This window comes from Mchenga conophoros, linkage group LG3, assembly GCF_057382185.1.
Source record: "Mchenga conophoros isolate Kocher_MC1m ecotype Shallow Benthic linkage group LG3, M_conophoros_male_GT1.1, whole genome shotgun sequence".
NCBI classification, from domain to species: Eukaryota; Metazoa; Chordata; class Actinopteri; order Cichliformes; family Cichlidae; genus Mchenga; species Mchenga conophoros.
Window position 1 is genome coordinate 22,253,489 of NC_140528.1, and position 19,887 is coordinate 22,273,375.

At 43.1% G+C, this 19,887-nt stretch overlaps 2 protein-coding genes and 1 long non-coding RNA gene across 5 annotated transcripts in view; 2 read left to right on the plus strand and 1 right to left on the minus strand.

The window, feature by feature from the left end:
• Positions 1-2,907: 2,907 nt before the first annotated feature.
• Positions 2,908-5,991, minus strand: LOC146577698 (uncharacterized). The gene is made up of 2 exons (XR_014891443.1): positions 5,889-5,991; positions 2,908-3,776 (listed from the first exon to the last, which is right to left on the minus strand). It is a non-coding gene; the product is annotated as an uncharacterized LOC146577698 (long non-coding RNA).
• LOC146577699 (protein NLRC3-like) overlaps positions 3,603-19,887 on the plus strand; it is a 33,314-nt gene continuing 17,029 nt past the window's right edge. For 2 of the 3 annotated variants that reach the window (XM_085268226.1, XM_085268227.1), the window contains exons 1-7: positions 3,603-3,668; positions 5,896-6,031; positions 7,826-7,902; positions 8,019-9,858; positions 10,451-10,627; positions 13,283-13,459; positions 16,653-16,826. In XM_085268226.1, coding sequence (XP_085124352.1) covers positions 5,922-6,031; positions 7,826-7,902; positions 8,019-9,858; positions 10,451-10,627; positions 13,283-13,459; positions 16,653-16,826 — 2,555 coding nt within the window. In that variant the 5' untranslated portion in view covers positions 3,603-3,668; positions 5,896-5,921. The remainder of the gene's footprint in view (positions 3,669-5,895; positions 6,032-7,825; positions 7,903-8,018; positions 9,859-10,450; positions 10,628-13,282; positions 13,460-16,652; positions 16,827-19,887) is intronic. The other variant, XM_085268228.1, reaches the window with a different exon arrangement.
• The window catches only part of LOC146577700 (protein NLRC3-like), a 90,137-nt gene continuing 73,854 nt past the window's right edge, over positions 3,605-19,887 (plus strand). The window contains exon 1 of the mRNA XM_085268236.1: positions 3,605-3,668. The gene's annotated coding sequence lies outside the window, so the exon portion shown is untranslated. The remainder of the gene's footprint in view (positions 3,669-19,887) is intronic.

The following is a 19,887-nucleotide window of genomic DNA, read 5'->3' on the forward strand; positions in this document are numbered from 1 at the left end:
TGCCACGCAGGAAGAACCTCTCCGCGCAACAGGCTTTGGCTTTGCTTCAGAAAATGGACGAAGCAGATTCTGATGGAGGAGAGGTTTCATTTGTCCAGCAGGCCACTGATACCTCCTCAGAAGAATCTGAAAAGGAGACGGAACAAGAACCCAACATGCCTCCACAGAAGAGGCCCCGTGGTACTGGGAAGCCCAGCCAGAGCCACACGGCAAAAGACGGCACTGTAGAGGAGGACATTGCAATGCCCAGTGCAGTAGCAAATCGTTCGTGCTTCACTGCGCAAGCTGGACCCACAGAGTCTGCTAAGGTTTGTCACTGCCATAGTAGATATGATATTTATATAAACCCATTTAGAGTGAGGTTCATGTAAATTTACCATTCTCTATTTGTTTATCTTCCGACAGCGCAAGATTACAAGTGTGCTCCAAAGCTTCCTTTGCCTGTTAGACGTGGGAATGCTGCAGACCATCAGGGAGTGTACGGTCCATCAAGCCCACAGAATAGAGCCGGACTGGAATTTGTCAGTTCATGAACTGATGGCATTCATTTCAATCCTGTTTGTAAGAGCAATCATGTGTCCTGTTGGTGCCATTGTGGATTGCTGGTCAGAAAGATTTCTGGTGCCAGTAATCAAAGAGACAATGCCCCGAGATAGATTCATTTCAATTATGCAACACCTTCGATTTGATGACAGGGACACGCGGGCAGAACGGGTGAAAACAGATAAATTTGCGGCGATCTCCGACATCTGGACACGCTTCAACAAGAACTGTGCTAAGAGTTTCACTCCAGGAGAACACATGACCATAGATGAACAGCTGTTCCCTACCAAGGTTCGTTGTCCATTCACACAGTGTATCGCAGCCAAGCCAGACAAATTTGGGATCAAGAACGTGGTCATGAAACTGATGGAGCCGTTTTTGGATGATGGGAGAAACGTCACAACAGACAATTTCTTTACTTCACTGTCACTGTCGCACAGACTGCTGCAGCGCAAAACGCCGTTATGGGGCACGGTGAATAAAGTCTGGCGTGAACTTACTCAACTTGTGCGGATGTATTCCATAAGAGCAGCAACATGCAGGTGGTCAGTAGCGGTTTTCTACAATATGCTGGACCTGTTAGCGGTGAATGCCTACATTTTGTACAAGGCATGTACAGGGTGGACAGGCAAAAGAAGATTGTTTCTGAGTCTTCTAGCTCAGGAACTTCGTTGCCGATTCATGTAGCACAAGGAAATATTAGCACAGACGCAGGCTGCTGAAGCTGCTGCAGCTGCTGTGCCAGGGACTGTAAAGACAACGCAGTGCCAGTGGAATTTACGCAAATTTGCGCAGGGCTAGTAAATCTAGTAGTAGGGACTCGCACCAGGGAAAAAAAAGGCTCAGTAATTCTAGTGTTAAGGTGTGAAACAGCTGTGTACTGCCTTTTGTTCCTGGAGAAGGTATTTAACTGAGAGCCATGCTAGGCTCAGGGAGACTCTGCTGACCCTGCCCCGTGGTCATGTAGGCTCTCCATCAAGCTTGGTTGTCTGTTCTCTGTGTGTTTTGATTAAAGAATGTTAGCTACCGCTCACCGCTCGTCTGCAGGCTTTATTTAAATGGAAAACTTCCACAACAGGCGGGTCTAGCAAAGTGTTGCCAGGGGGCCAGGTAGGGCATTAACAGGGAAAGGGGGGCACAAAGAAATACTTTTCTAGTGTATGAATGTGTGTGTGAATGGGTGGATGATTGTGTATAGTGTAAAGCGCTTTGGGGTCCTTAGGACCAAGTAAAGCGCTTTACAAATACAGACCATTTTACCATTTTTCTTTCTTATTCTCATTTAAAATGTCTCACTGTTATTAAATAATTATCTGAATCTTACAACCAAAGTTTTTATCTGATGTAAAATGTATAGAAATCATACATATACCAACAAGACTGTACATCACTGTCACAACAGTGTTTGTTTTCATTCAAAGGCTTTATGGCTTTAATACCTGGGGGGCCGGTCTCTAGTCAAAATGCCCGATTTTCTGTCCCAGGCCAGTCCTGGCCAACAGGGAAACAAACGCCGACACTGTGCTGCAAGTCTTGGACGACAGTACACCTAAAGCTGGGCAAACACTGCAATTTTCAAACTGCACGATTGGCTCGCAGTTGGTAGGTCACGATGCAGGTCTCACACTATACCGCCCGATGCTCTGATGCGACCTGAGTGCGCACACTGTGCCTCCATATAATGAAGGTTATAACAGAAAATCTGTCGCTCTCTCTCTCTCTGTCTTTCTCTCACACAGACACACCACCACCATCAACTTTGCTAAATTGCTAATGAAAAACATGATCAGGCAGCTGTGATTGAGCAGCAGTGTAAATCCAACTATTTTCACGGTTGTTGTGGTCGTGATAATTTTGTGATGCCACATCGAAAAGGCTCGGATGAGCTTTCCAAAGTTCTACAAGTTGTGCCTCCATCGCTTGTGTCCAGATCACACGCTGCACTACCGTGCTGCACCGTCTTTTTCACCGACGTTTACGTGTTTGCGTGTGAGCAGTGTGAGCGGCTGTGGCGACACGCTCACGAGCGAGCAATGTTTGTTCCCCTCAGAGAAAGAAAAAAAAGGCTGCAAAAGTACAGGGAGGAATGGGAAAAGGAAAACACCTGGCTGGAAAAGTGCACGATAACACATATAAAGCGCACTGCACTGTGTGCCGGTGCACTTTTTCCATAGGCAGCTTCTAGTGGTGGGCACATGAAGAACATGAGGGACGTGAAAGCTCGGGGAACCCTAAACCAATTTTTTGTCCACCAGGCCACGGCAGAAGCAGATATGGTATGTAAACACTGTCTCTTTTTTTAAACCCTCTGGTTAAGGTTAATATGGGCATGTGCAGTGAATATCAGCGCTATGTGGCCAGAAGTGTGATAATATAATTTATTTTGTGTAATAAACAACTGCAAGGATAGATGATTACAACAAATAGATGACTAATACATAAAAGTAATACATGAATAATGATGATGAGTTATGATGCGTACTCAAGCGGGTTTACAAACGGGAGCAAAAGCTGAAATAATGCCTCTACTGAAGCCAATTGTACTAAATGCACTAAATGTGCACTGTTACAAGAATATTTTTCTTTCTATTGTTTTCTATTAATTTATATAATTTTAAGTTAAGCAGGACAGAGTTCTTTTAAAGAAAGATTTACTTATATTCTCAAAAGTTAAGCATGACAGGCTTCTGCTTAAGAAAGAGACCTATTTTACTGTGTTAATGTTGTCATTTTGAGCTAAAAATAAATGGCTAAATGATTTTCATGTGTTCATGTCACAAAGAATATGCATCTGCTTAAATCAAATTCAAGTCAAATGGTTAAAAAATAATTTCACACACAAAAAAAGAGCTAAAAAATTCACCACACTGGGAAGGGTGAAGACAACTGGGTCGCCCGGCCCTGGCCACGAGGTGTCCCTTATTTATTTCTCATGGAGTTGGCAACCCTATGTTTACATGATCGAAATATCTTGAACACAAACACAAACAAACAAAGAGGAAGACCGCACCGGAAGGAAACAACTACAAGTCCCAGCATCCTCTGTGTTTAGGGAGCAGCAGTGAAAGTGAAAGTATTGAGCCTCCGTTCAGAGCAGCAGGAGGAGGAAGGTGGAGCTGAGGCAGGTGAGTGTTAACATGAATATGTTTCTTCTTATGACATAAAATAATTCCACGCTGTTCGTGTCTGTGGGTGAAATGTGAGGCCGCTCGGCTCCTCTGAGCGCTGGTTTCCTGTAAGTAGAGAGGAAGTGAGTTTAGCTGAGCCTCCGTTTAGTGTGAGAGAGCAGGAGGAGAGTGAGAGCTGTGCTGAGGCAGGGTGAGTGTTAACACCGCTCTGACATTACTGTGTCTCTGTGGCGGGAACAACAGGCTCCGTCAGTGGAGGCAAAAATAATCAGACTTTGGTTTTTCAAAGGAAACAACTTTATGTCGGAAGTTCCCGCACGCTCATTGGATAACGATGTGTCAATCTCGAGCTATTAGCCAATGAGCGTGCGGATTCACAGAAAGACCCCCCTTTATCACATCACGGGACTTTAAAAACTGCAATGGCGACAGAAACTCCGTGAGTGGAGTTCAGGGTGACGTTATGAAACTGTGACGTTTGAGCCACTTCCTGTTCTCAGTCCCAGCGTCCTGATCACCGAGGTTTCTGTTGCTCTGATATCTGATATTGATTATTAGGGGTGGGTTTTTATAATCGATTCATCGATTAAAATCGATTCTGGCTTGGATAACGTAAAATCGATTCATTAAAATCCTGAATCGATTTTTTAATATAAATTTATTTTGTCCGAAATGCCAGAATCTCTGGTGACATCTCACAAAATTTCAAGAACCACCAAACAGTAAATGAGAGCAGGTACAGGGATTCTGCACATAGACTTAAACACACAGCGCGACCCGCGGATCAGAATCAGTTAGATGTCGCCTTTCTCACAGTCGGGGCTGAAAGCCAACAGCTCGCTGATCCGGGTCCTCGCTTTGTGTTCACGCCCTTTATGCGCTGATTCTAAAGCTGTTAGTTTGATCTCTCTCCAAACAATATTGACCGAATCAGCAGCAAAAGAAGATCCAAACGCTTCACATAAACATCGTCATGAATTCACTCAGACTTTTACTGTTTTGCTTCCATTGCGATGCGCAGCTCTCTCTCTCTCCCTCTCTCCCTCCCCCTCTCTCCCCCCCCCCCCTCTCTCGAACAGTTTCGCTTTCTTCATTATTCGCTTGCTTGTTATGCACAAGTCTACTGTTGTTTACAGCGCTGTCGGCCGCTGTTTTTTCCCCTTTTACATTCTTCCGAAAAGAAAACCTCATTTCTGCTGTTCAATACTGAACAAATTGAAACTTTTTAAAATTATTCAAAATGCAAAATGCTTAGCCATGTCTCTAATAAAACCGCTGTAACGTCAGAGGTAATGTTGATTAATTAATGGTTTTCTTTCGTTTTTGATGTACTGCAGAATATTTTTATAAAATCCCAGGCCAGGAAAATCACCTACATGTTTTTCTGTGTTTTATCCTCAGCTACTTTGACACAAAGGCATCTGCTGTGATGCTCACACCTTGGATAAAGTCTTGAGAGTGTCAGCTTCCTTTTTATAGATACAAAAATATGTAAATGTTCTGATCTGAATTATATCTCTGACTGTCAAAATTTCCCACATTTAAATCGAATCGAATCGAATTAAATCGAATCGTGGATCGAATCGATTCGGGACCTTGTGAATCGGAATTGAATCGATTCTAGAAATCAGTGACGATACCCAGCCCTATTGATTATATTGGCAAACAGGCTGTAGCATAAACATCAGGTCTGTTCTGAAAACTGTCTTTATTTTTTCAAAGTAAGGGAATATCTGTGGTCTGATACCGCGGGCTCATGGGCTAAGGACTTGGATTGACAAGTCAAGCGCAGATGATTGTGTTGTTTCTTATAAAGGCTTGTGTGTGTGCCTTCCTGTGTGTGTCCTTGTGTCAGTGGAACTGAATCAGTGTGTTAGAGAAAGTGCTCCTCTGCTGTGCCGTCATCGTGTGGATGCTTCTTTTAAAGTTGGAACTCATGTTTTTATGATCTGCTTCATTTCATTGAACCTTTATTTCTAACCATGAAGTCCCTTTGAGGTTACAGCCTCCTGGTTAGGTTTAGGCTGTTATTGTGCTTCAGGCTGAAATATGAGGAGTAAGGAGTGGGGCTGGTTAGCCCTCATGACCCTCACCATAACACATACGTCACAGGACAGTGTTTACCACAGAAACTCCATGAAATGATCAATGAGAACTTTAGAAACCCGTCAGTGTGATGCTTCCAGTACAACAGCACCTCTGAGTGTGTGTGTTTACCTCTCAGACTAACTCCACCCTGACATCAAGAAGATGGAGGAAGAGGATGGAGCAGGATCTGCAGCATCCAGCTGTGTGTCTGTGAGGAGTGACCGGTCCAGAGAAGAACCTCCAGTGTTCACTAATGAACCTGCAGCAACAATGTAAGAGAGCTGCTGACTCATTTATTCAGTGTAAATAATGATTTTGATGCAATGGGAGAAGAAAAATGACAAAAACAGTTTTAAAAATTAGGATTAAAATATTACAAACTATGTTTTTGAGTTTCCTGATGTAGCACAAAAATATATGAACATAATATTTTACGGTTCTTTTAGGCAGCACCAAAAAACAAAAAGACTATTTTAAGCTGTCTGAGGTAGTGAGTCAACATGTCACACTGGGTCAAAGGTCAGGGAGTAAAAGTGTGTTTTAAAGGAGGTTTAAAAGCAGCGAGTGAAGGAGCCTGTCGAGGTAAATCGTTCCATAACTGATCAAATTCAGTTGGTGGTCCTCTGTGTGAAATCAAGCATCTGGTTCACAGAGAGGATAACCCTCACATGGGCTGTACAACGTTATATAGGGAGACAAAAACAGAGATTATCGTAGCCATCGCTCTCTCGCATGGACGTGGCAGTCTTGCTGTCTGCTGCGAATCCTCCCCGTACCTCCGTGACCTCGTCTGGTATCTGCTCCCTCCTCTGTAAGAGACAGTAAAGGAAAACACGTCTCTGCCCAGTCTTGAAAATCTAATCTTATCATCCATTGTTCTTCTAGGGCCTCTTCTTCTTGTGGCCTCAGCTAACTGCTAATATTTAAATGGCTAACATTAACATGTGTGCCAGCCAGGTTCACATTTATGATGAACTATGATTAATTAACTGATGTTGAAACTGGAGCTTTACTGACCTCTGAAATTCCTCCTAAAGTGTTATTCAGTGTTGTGACAGTCAGCTGCTTCAGCTGCTGCTGGGATGGGCTGTGGCAAAGAGAACAGAGAAAATCCAAATCAGAGTTTTTCTCTGAATTAAAAGCAAGGAAACAACAATATATTGTACATGGTGAAACTGATGGTTAATGGTGTTTGGGTCTGTTTTTCTGTATTTATGCAGATAAAGTGTAAACTCAGATGAATTATACCATCAAATGTTAAAGGAAAATATCAGGATGAGTGTCTGTGAGCTGAGAAGGACGTGAAGCGAGCAGTTTATCCCAGAGCTGAAGCTGCTCTGTGTGCAGAGATGAGCTCAGATTCCTGCTGTGATTGATCAACAGTCACAGAAATGTAGACTTGTAGTTATTACTGCAGTATGGTCACAGCAGATACTGATAAACATGTATTATGAGGATGATGATCAAGTTTCTCACTCTCTCCTTTAAATCTCAGTTTTTTCTTCTTCACAGTTTATCTGTTAATTTATTAATGAATAACACTGAAAGAGTTTGTTATATTTCCCCTTGAACATCAGCTTATTAGGGCGGCATTAGGAAATAGCCCCCCTCCAAAGAATGAATAAATGAATGATGATAATAATAAAATGATTCAAAAGCAGAGCTCAGAGTGGTAGAATGGTCAAACATGGATCCACGGGTGGTTCAACTGCATTTGGTGACGTGACTAAAGCAAATCTTTCAAATAATCCCACCATCAACGGGATGTTGTCTCCTTTACTACGGTTACTTTACTTGGTCACCGTGTGAATTTCTTTGAAATGAACCAAATTCTTTTATTTGTTGGTTGTTGCATATTTAACCTCTACAGTCAGGAAAGGAGGAGATGAGGCCTCAACAATGTTGGGTTGTAGCTGTGCTTCAGGTTAGAGTGAGTGTCCATGGAATAAATGTAAGTCAGTGAACTGGAAACATGACTGTGTTAAACTTTGTTTTCCTTTTTATAATGAGTCTAATCAAAGGTGGACACAAGTATCTCCACTTTGACTTTTCTGTGTCACCATCAGAGCTTCTGCACAGTGTGGAGAAAGATCCAGGACCACAGCTGGACTGCAGACAGCCAGTCAGAGCAGCTGTGTACAAAGTAAGACTGAACATCTGTCTGCTGATGGACTCATTTCTGAAAACTGGACTTCTTGTGTTGTTCAGACATTGAAGAGTTTTCTTTCTCTTTAGTCTCATTGTTTTTCTTTCTTTCAGCAGATGTTGGTCTGCAGGAGGTTTTAGATGAACATAAGATCAGTCTGAGGAGGAGATGTGAACGTGTGACTGAAGGAAGTGATGAAACAGGAAGTAGAACCCTCCTCAACACCATCTACACTGAGCTCTACATCACAGAGGGACAGAGTGAAGAGGTTCATACCCAACATGAGGTGAGGCAGCTGGAGACAGCTTCCAAGATGGACGCCCTCCATGACGCTCCAATCAGGTGCCAGGACATCTTTAAAGCCTTACCTGACCAACAGAGACCCGTCAGAGTGGTTCTGACCAACGGCGTGGCTGGTGTTGGAAAAACCTTCTCAGTGCAGAAGTTCACTCTGGACTGGGCAGAGGGCTTGGAGAACCAACATGTCAGTGTGGTGGTTCTGCTTTCATTCAGGGAGCTGAACCTGATCAGAGATGAGCAGTACAGTCTTCTGGAGCTGCTCCATGTTTTCCATCCAACATTACAGAAGGTCACAGCAGAGAAGCTGGCTCTCTGTCAGCTTTTGTTCATCTTTGACGGCCTGGATGAAAGCAGACTTTCATTGGATTTCACCAACAGGAAGCTGCTGTCTGATGTCACACAGAAGTCATCAGTCAGCCAGCTGCTGACAAACCTCATCCAGGGGAATCTGCTTCCCTCGGCTCTCGTCTGGATAACTTCCCGACCCGCAGCAGCCAATCAGATCCCTCCTACATGTGTTGACAGGCTAACAGAAGTACGAGGCTTCACTGACGCCCAGAAGGAGGAGTACTTCAGGAGGAGATTCAGTGATGAAGAGCTGTCCAGCAGAATCATCTCCCACATGAAGACATCCAGGAGCCTCCACATCATGTGTAGTATCCCAGTCTTCTGCTGGATCACTGAAACAGTTCTGGAGCACATGTTGACTACAGAGCAGAGAGGAGAGCTGCCCAAGACCCTGACTGACATGTACTCACACTTCCTGCTGGTTCAGACAAAGAGGAAGAAGAACAAGTACCATGAGGGACGTGAGACGAGTCCACAGGAGCTGACGGAGGCTGACAGGGAAGTTCTTCTGAAGCTGGGGAGGCTGGCGTTTGAACATCTGGAGAAAGGAAACATCATGTTCTACCAAGAAGACCTGGAGCAGTGTGGTCTGGATGTGACAGAGGCCTCGGTGTACTCAGGAGTTTGTACAGAGATCTTCAAAAGAGAGTGTGTGATCTTCCAGAAACCAGTCTACTGCTTTGTTCATCTGAGCATTCAGGAGTTTCTGGCTGCTGTCTACATGTTCCACTGTCACACCAACAGGAAGACAGAGGTGGTAGAAGGTTTTCTAGGGAATTTCCGAGAAGAATACAAAAACAGATCTTTTTTTAAGAACATGTTCAAGTCTTATAGCTTCCCATCAATGGATGTCTTTTTGACTAAAGGCATGTATAAATCCCTCCAGAGTAAAAATGGCCACCTGGACCTGTTTGTTCGCTTCCTTCATGGCCTCTGTCTGGAGTCCAACCAGAGACTCTTAGTAGGTCTGCTGGGTCAGACAGAGATCAGTCCAGGAACCATCCAGAGAGTCATCAACAACCTGAAGGAGATGAACAGTGATGAAATCTCTCCTGACAGAAGCATCAACATCTTCCACTGTCTGATGGAGATGAACCACCTCTCAGTACATCAGGAGATCCAAGAGTTCCTGAAATCAGAGAACAGATCAGAGAAGTTACTCTCTGAGATCCAGTGCTCAGCTCTGGCCTTCATGCTGCAGATGTCAGAGGAGGTTCTGGATGAGTTGGACCTGCTGAAGTACAACACATCAGAGCAGGGACGACAGAGACTGATTCCAGCTGTGAGGAACTGCAGAAAGGCTGGGTGAGTCCAGATGTGATCATTAACATCATTGATCAGTGTAGGTTAGTAGTTTAATGTTGAAAATAAAATCAGATTGTAACCACAAAGTGTTTGTGTCCGTACGCTGCAACCTTCCACACCATTCCTTTATTGTACAGACTCAGCAGCAGCTCCATGGATCCCAAATCCAAGAGTGGAGAACAGATTTGAAGTGTGTCACATCCATGCAGTCACAGCTGTTTCCACCATGTTTCCACTGATATTAATCCTGTTCAATGACACGTTTCATATCAGTGAATATGTTCTTTAGGACGTCCACTGACATGTTTAAGTGTCCTGCTGGAAATCACTCAAATCATCCATGAAATCCATGAAAAAGCCAAAAGCAGATTAAAGCCAAACAAAGATTCTCATTAAAAGTCTGCAGGTCTGAGAGAGACTCAATCGTTGTGTCATGTCAAACACAGTAAGAGGAGCTGAAGCACAGATGTGAAGAGCAGATTCATCAGATTATGACCTCACTCTGTTTTGTCTTCATGTACATTCAGTCTCTGTTTATAATGCAGGTTTTCTGCTTTTATAATAACACATTTTATATTTTCTATCATCACAGACTGACTCAGTGTGGACTCTCAGAGTCTCACTGTGAAGTTGTGGCCTCAGCTCTGAAGTCCAACCCCTCCCATCTGACAGAGCTGGACATGAGTGGAAATAAAGACCTCCAGGATTCAGGTGTGAAGCTTCTGTGTGCTGGACTGGAGAGTCCAAACTGTCGACTGGAGACTCTGAGGTGAGTTCACTGACTGCAGCTGTTGTTGTTTTTCTATATTTCAGGTCTTTGATGGATGTTTGAAACTTTCTTCAGTTCCTAAATGTTCAGGATGTGTCTGAAGACAAATGTGAAGAAGTTTGAGTGCTTTCAGAAATGTTGTCTTTCCAAACGACTGAACAACAGTTTTTCCTTTTGGCTCCAAACAGAAGTGACAGACTTGAGCAGGGTTCATTTAAAGGCTGACAGAAGTGGAGTGGTGACGGGGAGATGTTTGACAGGACAGTGTTTCAGCCTCCACAGGTTCATGTTGTGCTCCATCAGTCAGTGAAGATGAAGTCAGTGCTGATGAGGCTGTAGAGTGTGTGAGGGATGTGAATGAGGATGATGAAGATCTGATGATAGCAGATAAAAACAGGCTGCAGAGACTTTGAGCCATACAGGGCACACAGTGTGTGTACAGAACAGCTGAAATCATTATGGAGGCCTCACTGGGATATGGGAGCATCACAGTACAGCTTCAGTGAAGCATTAAAGTCTCTGATATGAGATGAGAAATGAAGCAGCCAGAGCTTTTTCATGAGTGGAAATCCACTGTGACTGTGAGCTGCTGCTACAGCCTCCAGATTAGCCAGCAGCTCATCCTGCTCAACATTTCCTCACCAACTTTAATGGAAGTGTGATGTTTTCAGCTGGAGTGATGGTCAGGGTGGCCTCCCTCTCCTCTTCTTCTCCTCTTCCTCTTTCATTTGTAAAGCCACTTCTGCTGCTTTCATTCATTTGGAAGTCCTGTAGCTGAGTTTGGGAGAGACTAACAGCCTCGGCAGCAGAGGGGAGAAAGGCTGTAACACCACCACTTTACTCTGTTCTACCTGTCACATCATTTTATCAGGAAACAAATGTGCTGATGTTTTTACTATGTTTGTCTTGAAGATGTAAGAAGATCACATGGTGCTTTTTATTATTGTGTTGGTTTGTTTCCTGTCTCTTGGATGGAGCCCAGCTGTGCGTGGCCCCTGGGCCTGTGGTCAGAGTGTGTGCTGGATAATCCGGCCCAGGATGAGGCCAAACTGACATGGGATGAAATGTCTGTCACATAATTGAGCTTAGTGTAGTTTCATTTCTGCACAATTTAAAAACAACCAAAACTTTGTTCTGTCTTTTCTATGTTATACTGTAGACTTTCTTTGATACTGTGTCCAAAAGGAGCAGCTTTTACTTTGAAGGGGAGCCGTCCCTGTTTCCTCTTCAGGTTGGATGATGGAAGCAAATTAGTAGCTGTGTCCCAAAACGTCGGCTGCATCCTCCAGAGGCTGCATTTGAAGGCCGATTACATCACAGCCAGGCGATGAAGGCTGTCCGTATTTGTCGACTCCTTCAAATGTGCCCGACAAATGCGTCCTTCATTTCCCCGAATTTGAAGGATTCGTCGGGTGTGTCCTTCGTGGCCCACCATATCCCAGAATTCATAGCGCGGCCCAGCCAAATTTCAGCTGCCAACAATGGCGGCTGCTACTAAGTTTTCAAATTACTCTTATTAATCTTTCTGGGTCACAAAATAAACTTTTAACATATTTTCAGGCGAGAAAGTAGCTGTGTAAACTTCAAATATCTGCTCGGTTTATCAAGACATCGCATATTTGCAAAAGTGTGCCGACGTTTTCGGAGACGTCTGTTCCCCACCCGCTCGCTAGCAAGCCGGGGGGTTCAATGGTCACTCCAGCCGGCGAGAGCAGCGGACGCCCGGCTTCATCGTTTTCAGACCCCTGCTCTTTCACTACTCAGGTTAAACATGATATATAAGTCACTCAGATAACTTAAAAATGTAATTGTTTGCCTTTTTTCTGTGTTTTATTTGTTCCGGAGTAAATCGGTTTGGCTGAGATCAAAGTTCCTCCGGGATTTTCACACAGCTGAATAAACGTTAAACAGGAAACTGATTAAACAGAAGTGTGAGACGGTCGAGAATTTACGCCAGTGTCCTGTTATATTTTAGATAGCAAGGAGCAGACGGCCGAGTTTATTAAACTCCACCGACACAGCGGTGACGCAAATCTGAAGGCTAGACCGTCCCATTTCACAGCCTCGCACTTCCAGCCTTTTCGATCTTTGAAGGACCCGGCCCACGTAGACCGCGAATACTGGGTCCTCCGAAGGATGGAGCCGACGTTTTGGGACACAGCTAGTGTGTGATGTTCTTTCAGTGTTGCACTTTGTAGACGCTCCCTGAGCACTGGTCTCACAGCCAGCTGCACATAGAGACCAGTGTTGTTAGTCCAGGTCAGAAGATGACTTGTTGGAATGAAAATGAGCTTGTAGTTTGTCTGCTTTAATAATGTGACTGGAAAAAGGTGTTGGACTTCAAATATGTCCATTTCTTTCACACTTCACCTTTAAAAGTGAAGCCTTGTGGTTCCTGGAAGGAAAAACACGACTTTTTCAAGTCTTTGTCCTGTTTTTATGATAAATGTACGACTTTAATGTGAAACATTCAGAGTTTTTTCTCTTGTTGTGTTTGTTTGAAGCTGCTTCCTGTTGGCTTCAGCTGTTTGGAGTTTCCATTTTCTAAACTTCTACATTCTGAACCTTCTTCAGCTCTGAACAGATGATGAAACACTGAATGATTTCAAGCTCACACTTTGTCTAATAAACTTACATCTTTCATTCTTTATACAGATTGTGGGGCTGTGGTTTGTCAGAGATCAGCTGTGATTATCTGGCAGCAGCACTGAAGTCCAACCCCTCCCATCTGAGACAGCTGGACCTGAGCTCCAACAACAAGCTGCAGGATTCAGGAGTGAAGCATCTGTGTGGTTTCCTGGAGAGTCCAGGATGTGGACTTGAAACTCTGGGGTCAGTCAGCATGTTTTAGTTGTGCTGAGATGAATATGATGTGAAAGTTGTGCTGACACTAAACTGCAGACATCAGGCTGATATTATACTGATCCACACTGAGGATCTTCATGGTAAAGTCTGTTTTCTTCTTCTCTGGTTTCGTCCATTGACTGCAGCAGAACAATGTTCACATTTCAAACAGTGATACTCAACGTATGGCCCGCGGCCCACACGCGGCCTGCCCACCTTCCCTGATTCAGAGAGAGGGGACCCTGATTAACTGTGTAGTGTTCTTCCTCACAGTTCTAAGTATCAGACACAACAATGAATAATCCACAGCTGACTGTCTTTAGCAGGTCAAAGGTCACGGCACACAGCAGACAGTGGGAAATATTATAATTCTGATCATTTATCAGCACATATCCATATGTATAAAAACAAAGCTGACACTGTGAGACTTGATCAGAGGTGTGATCATCACAGCAGAGGCCTTTGTGTCAAAGTCACTGAGGATCAAACAGAAACACATGAAGCAGATTTTCCTGTTCTGGCTTTTTATAGCAGATAACCTTCAAAATATTCTGCAGTCCATCAAAAACTGAAGCAAACCATGAATCAACATGTGAACATGAGCTGATGCTGCTGAAGTGAAGCAAAGTTACAGAGGTTTGATTACAGACACAGCTGAGAGTTTGTAATCTGTCATCATTTTAAAAGGTTTACATTTCTTCAGTATATCCACATTTGCAGCTGGTACCTCAACCTCCACTTGTCCAACACAACTGCTGTCCACTGCCTCCATGACATTGTGATTTTGCTGTTGGTCTTCTGTCAGATCTTCATCAATCACTTCTGCACGGGGCACACCTTCAGACTCTGCAGCTGCATAACGAAAGCCTGTAAGATAAAATTAGACATAAGGTAAATGTACACCAATATTCCAATGACAGGTGTGTGATTCATCTGGAAGTTATGTGCGGATTAGTGTACAGTGATAGCAATTTAGTATGTTTTTAGAGGGGGGGGGGGTTGTTTACCTCCGATGGGTGCTCTTTTTCGCTTCCGTTGCGTACGCCTTGAGTGCCGGTCCGAGTCTGATACAGGTATGTCGTCATGCCCCATGTGCAGTGTTGGTGCCCAGTCTGGATTTGTTACATCCATTTCATATGCTGGTTTGCCTGCAATAATGCCAAATCATAAGCTACTCAGTCGACATGATGTGGTTCTGCAGCATCACACATTAGCATGTTTTATCTCATTATCTATGACCTCAGCACGTTGAAAATCACACTAAAAGCCTTTCAAGAGTGATATGAATTAATTTAGAACTCACCGGAAAGAAAATGCCGTGAGCAAACCAACAAAAAGCTGGGGATTGCAGAGAACTCGATATCCGCTCGTCTCACTGCTGCAATCCAAGCCTGACGTCTTTGTTTAGTAATATCGGATACATGGGATCCCTCACGTTGCCTCCAGGATGGAAAACGATGAAAAGAGAGCCCGTTATCCAGCTTCTTGCCTTCACGATCGTGTGATCTAACGTTGCAACCGACAACACAACACGTACGATCCATAGCTGAAATGGTATCCTTTGGCTGGCTTACTGTCATGGCGGAAGGGGGCATGGCCCATCTCCCGTGACATCACGCTCCAAAGCCCTATAGGTGGGAAAATGTACCATGTCGACCAATCAAAAATGATATGGAAACATGACATTTGGTTGTTTAGCAAAAGGGGGAAGTTTTAGGAGTGACCGGCAAGAGAGAGCGAGTGAGCGAAAGAGAGAGAGAGTTTTGATACGTGAGAGATTTGTGACGTTTACCGTGTTTGGTCTCAAGTTAGTTTGTTGTCTTGTGTATTTAGTGTGTAGCTGTTGTTTTGTTTTGTGTGTCAGTTCTACTAGTGATCGTCACAGTTGCTGCCTTAAAGCCAACAAAGGCAGATTGCAGTGTAAACGCTGAGTGACACACCTGCTGTCAGACCTGCAGGTTTATCCCTGTGCTGTTCTCATATGTGTTAGAGTGACACAAACTATTGTTTGACACCTGATTGTTCTGTAAATAGTTTGAAATGATTATATGAAAAATGTCTGAGCCTTGGCTGCATTTTTTGGTAAATAGTACCATATAACTTTGTTGTTTGCAAAACGTGTGCGTATTTTTAAAAATGTACAATCTCTATTTGCATTTCAAGTTATGAAGATGATTCGTTAAACATGTGTGTGGTTTTTACAGTCAAAATATCACTTTCTATGTGTATTTTAAATTTTGTCTGAATTTAGATCAATTGTGCTGATACAGTTGGTCAAAATGAGAAAATAACAGATTGGCAAGATAAACTGTTTTTAAAGGTAAAATATAGAGGCCACATCAAAAGTAGTCAAGAAGGGTTAAAGGCTAAAAGCAAAGTTGTCACCAAGTACTGTTTATATTTGTGTGTATTGCTGCAGCTTTTTTGAGTATTAATTTGGTGCCTTTGTGTGAAATAATGGTATTGTGAGTGATCCATATAGTCACAAAGAATAGCCACTTGTTTCTGTGCTACCAAAGTTCCCCGGCTTTCATTCAAAATGTGTTTATCGTCAGCACCTGCACATTAAACTACTTAAACATTATAAATGTCTTCAAGCTCACACTGAAGCCTGTGGGGTACTATCAGCCACTGAGACAGTACACACATTTATATGTGTTTGTATATGAATATTTCATACTTTAAGACTGCCTGTTTATTTAAGGGAGATGAACAAAATACATTGGAATTGTACAAAATAATATCATGGATGATAAATTAAATAGATTTTAAGTAGATGCTTGTGCATTCTTAAAGTCTTATATGTTGAACTGAACTATGTGATCTGTTCAAAGCCTTAATCTTAATTTGAAGTGAAATGTGCATTTTGAGTTTATACACTATGTATATAAGGCGACCGTTTCCTTTTGCAGTATTTTTGTGTGGTGTACTTTTCTATGTCTTAACAAAAGGGGAACAAAGGTGTTTAAGTTCACCTAGGATGATGTGTTTTAATTTTCACATGGTCTTGCTTGAATTTGACCCTGACAAAGGCGTATGAACTCTGTCAGCTGTTTGGAGTTTCCATTTTCTAAACTTCTACATTCTGAACCTTCTTCAGCTCTGAACAGATGATGAAACACTGAATGATTTCAAGCTCACACTTTGTCTAATAAACTTACATCTTTCATTCTTTATACAGATTGAGGGACTGTGGTTTGTCAGAGATCAGCTGTGATTATCTGGCAGCAGCACTGAAGTCCAACCCCTCCCATCTGAGAGAGCTGGAGCTGAGCTGGAACGAGCTGCAGGATTCAGGAGTGAAGCATCTGTGTGGTTTCCTGGAGAGTCCAGGATGTGGACTTGAAACTCTGAGGTCAGTCAGCATGTTTTAGTTGTGCTGAGATGAATATGATGTGAAAGTTGTGCTGACACTAAACTGCAGACATCAGGCTGATATTATACTGATCCACACTGAGGATCTTCATGGTAAAGTCTGTTTTCTTCTTCTCTGGTTTAGTCCATTGACTGCAGCAGAACAATGTTCACATTTCAAACAGTGAGACTCAACGTATGGCCCGCGGCCCACACGCGGCCTGCCCACCTTTCCTGATTCAGAGAGAGGGGACCCTGATGAACTGTGTAGTGTTCTTCCTCACAGTTCTAAGTATCAGACACAACAATGAATAATCCACAGCTGACTGTCTTTAGCAGGTCAAAGGTCACGGCACACAGCAGGCAGTGGGAAATATTATAACTCTGATCATTTATCAGCACATATCCATATGTATAAAAACAAAGCTGACACTGTGAGACTTGATCAGAGGTGTGATCATCACAGCAGAGGCCTTTGTGTCAAAGTCACTGAGGATCAAACAGAAACACATGAAGCAGATTTTCCTGTTCTGGCTTTTTATAGCAGATAACCTTCAAAATATTCTGCAGTCCATCAAAAACTGAAGCAAACCATGAATCAACATGTGAACATGAGCTGATGCTGCTGAAGTGTGAGCAAACCAACAAAAAGCTGGGGATTGCAGAGAACTCGATATCCGCTCGTCTCACCGCTGCAATCCAAGCCTGACGTCTTTGTTTAGTAATATCGGATACATGGGATCCCTCACGTTGCCTCCAGGACGGAAAACGATGAAAAGAGAGCCCGTTATCCAGCTTCTTGCCTTCACGATCGTGTGATCTAACGTTGCAACCGACAACACAACACGTACGATCCATAGCTGAAATGGTATCCTTTGGCTGGCCTACTGTCATGGCGGAAGGGGGCATGGCCCATCTCCCGTGACATCACGCTCCAAAGCCCTATAGGTGGGAAAATGTACCATGTCGACCAATAAAAAATGATATGGAAACATGACATTTGGTTGTTTAGCAAAAGGGGGAAGTTTTAGGAGTGACCGGCAAGAGAGAGCGAGTGAGCGAAAGAGAGAGAGAGTTTTGATACGTGAGAGATTTGTGACGTTTACCGTGTTTGGTCTCAAGTTAGTTTGTTGTCTTGTGTATTTAGTGTGTAGCTGTTGTTTTGTTTTGTGTGTCAGTTCTACTAGTGATCGTCACAGTTGCTGCCTTAAAGCCAACAAAGGCAGATTGCAGTGTAAACGCTGAGTGACACACCTGCTGTCAGACCTGCAGGTTTATCCCTGTGCTGTTCTCATATGTGTTAGAGTGACACAAACTATTGTTTGACACCTGATTGTTCTGTAAATAGTTTGAAATGATTATATGAAAAACGTCTGAGCCTTGGCTGCATTTTTTGGTAAATAGTGAAGGAAAAAATGTCCATCCCGGTTTTCCCTCCAAGGCACGAGCGATAAGCAGAGTTCTGTCCTTTCCTTCTAAGATTCCTAATTATTTAAAGTAACACTCAGGTATGCCATTCAGCTGGGTTAGTTACGACGTCGGGAGCAGCTTGGGAGAACAAGGAAACACAGACTGCTTCAGGTTGTCTTCCCAAATCGACTCAAAGGTTTATTTGATACACAGCAGTTTATATAGAGAAAAAAAGGTTCGTGTGTCAGCAAGTTCTCAGTTCAAACCGGTACAGACCAAATAAGGAAACGTCTTCCTGCCTTGTGAGCAAAGAAGTATCCTGTGTGTAGTTTATCAGTTCAGCTACAATTTATGATCATCCCAGCAAAATACACTCCTAGACATAAAATACAGAGTTCTTTCATTAGTGAATTCTGAAACAAACCACCTAGCCTTTAACGAGCCTTTTCCAGGAGATAAAGAAAAAGGGAGGATGGGAGTAAGGAAGTGGTCTCATCTCTGTGGTGTTTTCGACCTTGGTGTACCAGCCTGTGAGTCTTACACATTAATTCTTGGGTCAGAGAGAAAGAGAAAAACAACTATTAAATGGGCCTTATTGAGTAACTCTTTTCTGTATCATATCACAATAAAACAATATCCTGTAAATGCTACCATGGTATCAAAATATCACAACAGTTCTCTCCTTTTATCATGAAATGATAACATAGTATAAAGACAGAATGTAATAACATAATATAAAGACAAATCATAAACATAAAACAAATCATAAATGTAACTGGTCCTTCGAGCAAGCTTAATATCAAAAATTCTGAGAGCGTATACATGGTATCACACAACAGACAATAATCATCAAAAACAAATAATACATGCTACAATGGTTACAAAGGCTACAATTAGTTCCTTCCATCTTCCAAACGTGTCCTGTAGCCACTTATGTAGCCACTGACCGTGACCTGCATTGGCAATTAGTTCTATCTTCAATGCTTCAAGTCTATTCATAGCTTGTGTGAATGAACCGTTAGGAGCGGTATTATTGGGAATGAAAGTACAGCATACATCAACGGTTACTAGACCACAGGTACCGGTCCAATTAACAGGTAGAGCTAATCTAAGAGTATTATTGCACATCCAATAAGCATGTGGGATTGCTCTAGTTAGGCGCGTGACCATGTGTGATTTAACTAACTCCCCCCAGTCAGTATCATTTAAGACACCCTCTGGGGGAACAATGATCGATTCTCTGCTCGAACTTGAACTGTGTGTGTGTTCCTCCAGATATGATAAAACTTCAGCCATAGAGACAGCTAGCCATGTCTCATTACAGCGTGCACCTGGGGAGTCAGAGAAGAATGTGTAGTTATCCTTTGTATAATCTATGTGTGTGTCTGGGCCAGTTAACTTTAGTCTGCGCAGACATATCATACTAGTATTAAAATGGAAAGGGATCTGTCCTAAGGGCAGTGAGGGTTTTAACCTATTCTTAGGGCGTTTCATTGGGGCGCAGGTCCCTGCGGTGTCATATACATAACTTCAATAATTCGCTAATGGAGTCTCAGGGTTAGTTGGTGTGTGTGTGTGTCTAAGTAGGCAGTCGAGAGGGCTCAGAGTCAACTGTAAAGTGTCTTTAAGGAGAGCATTATCTCCGCCGATTT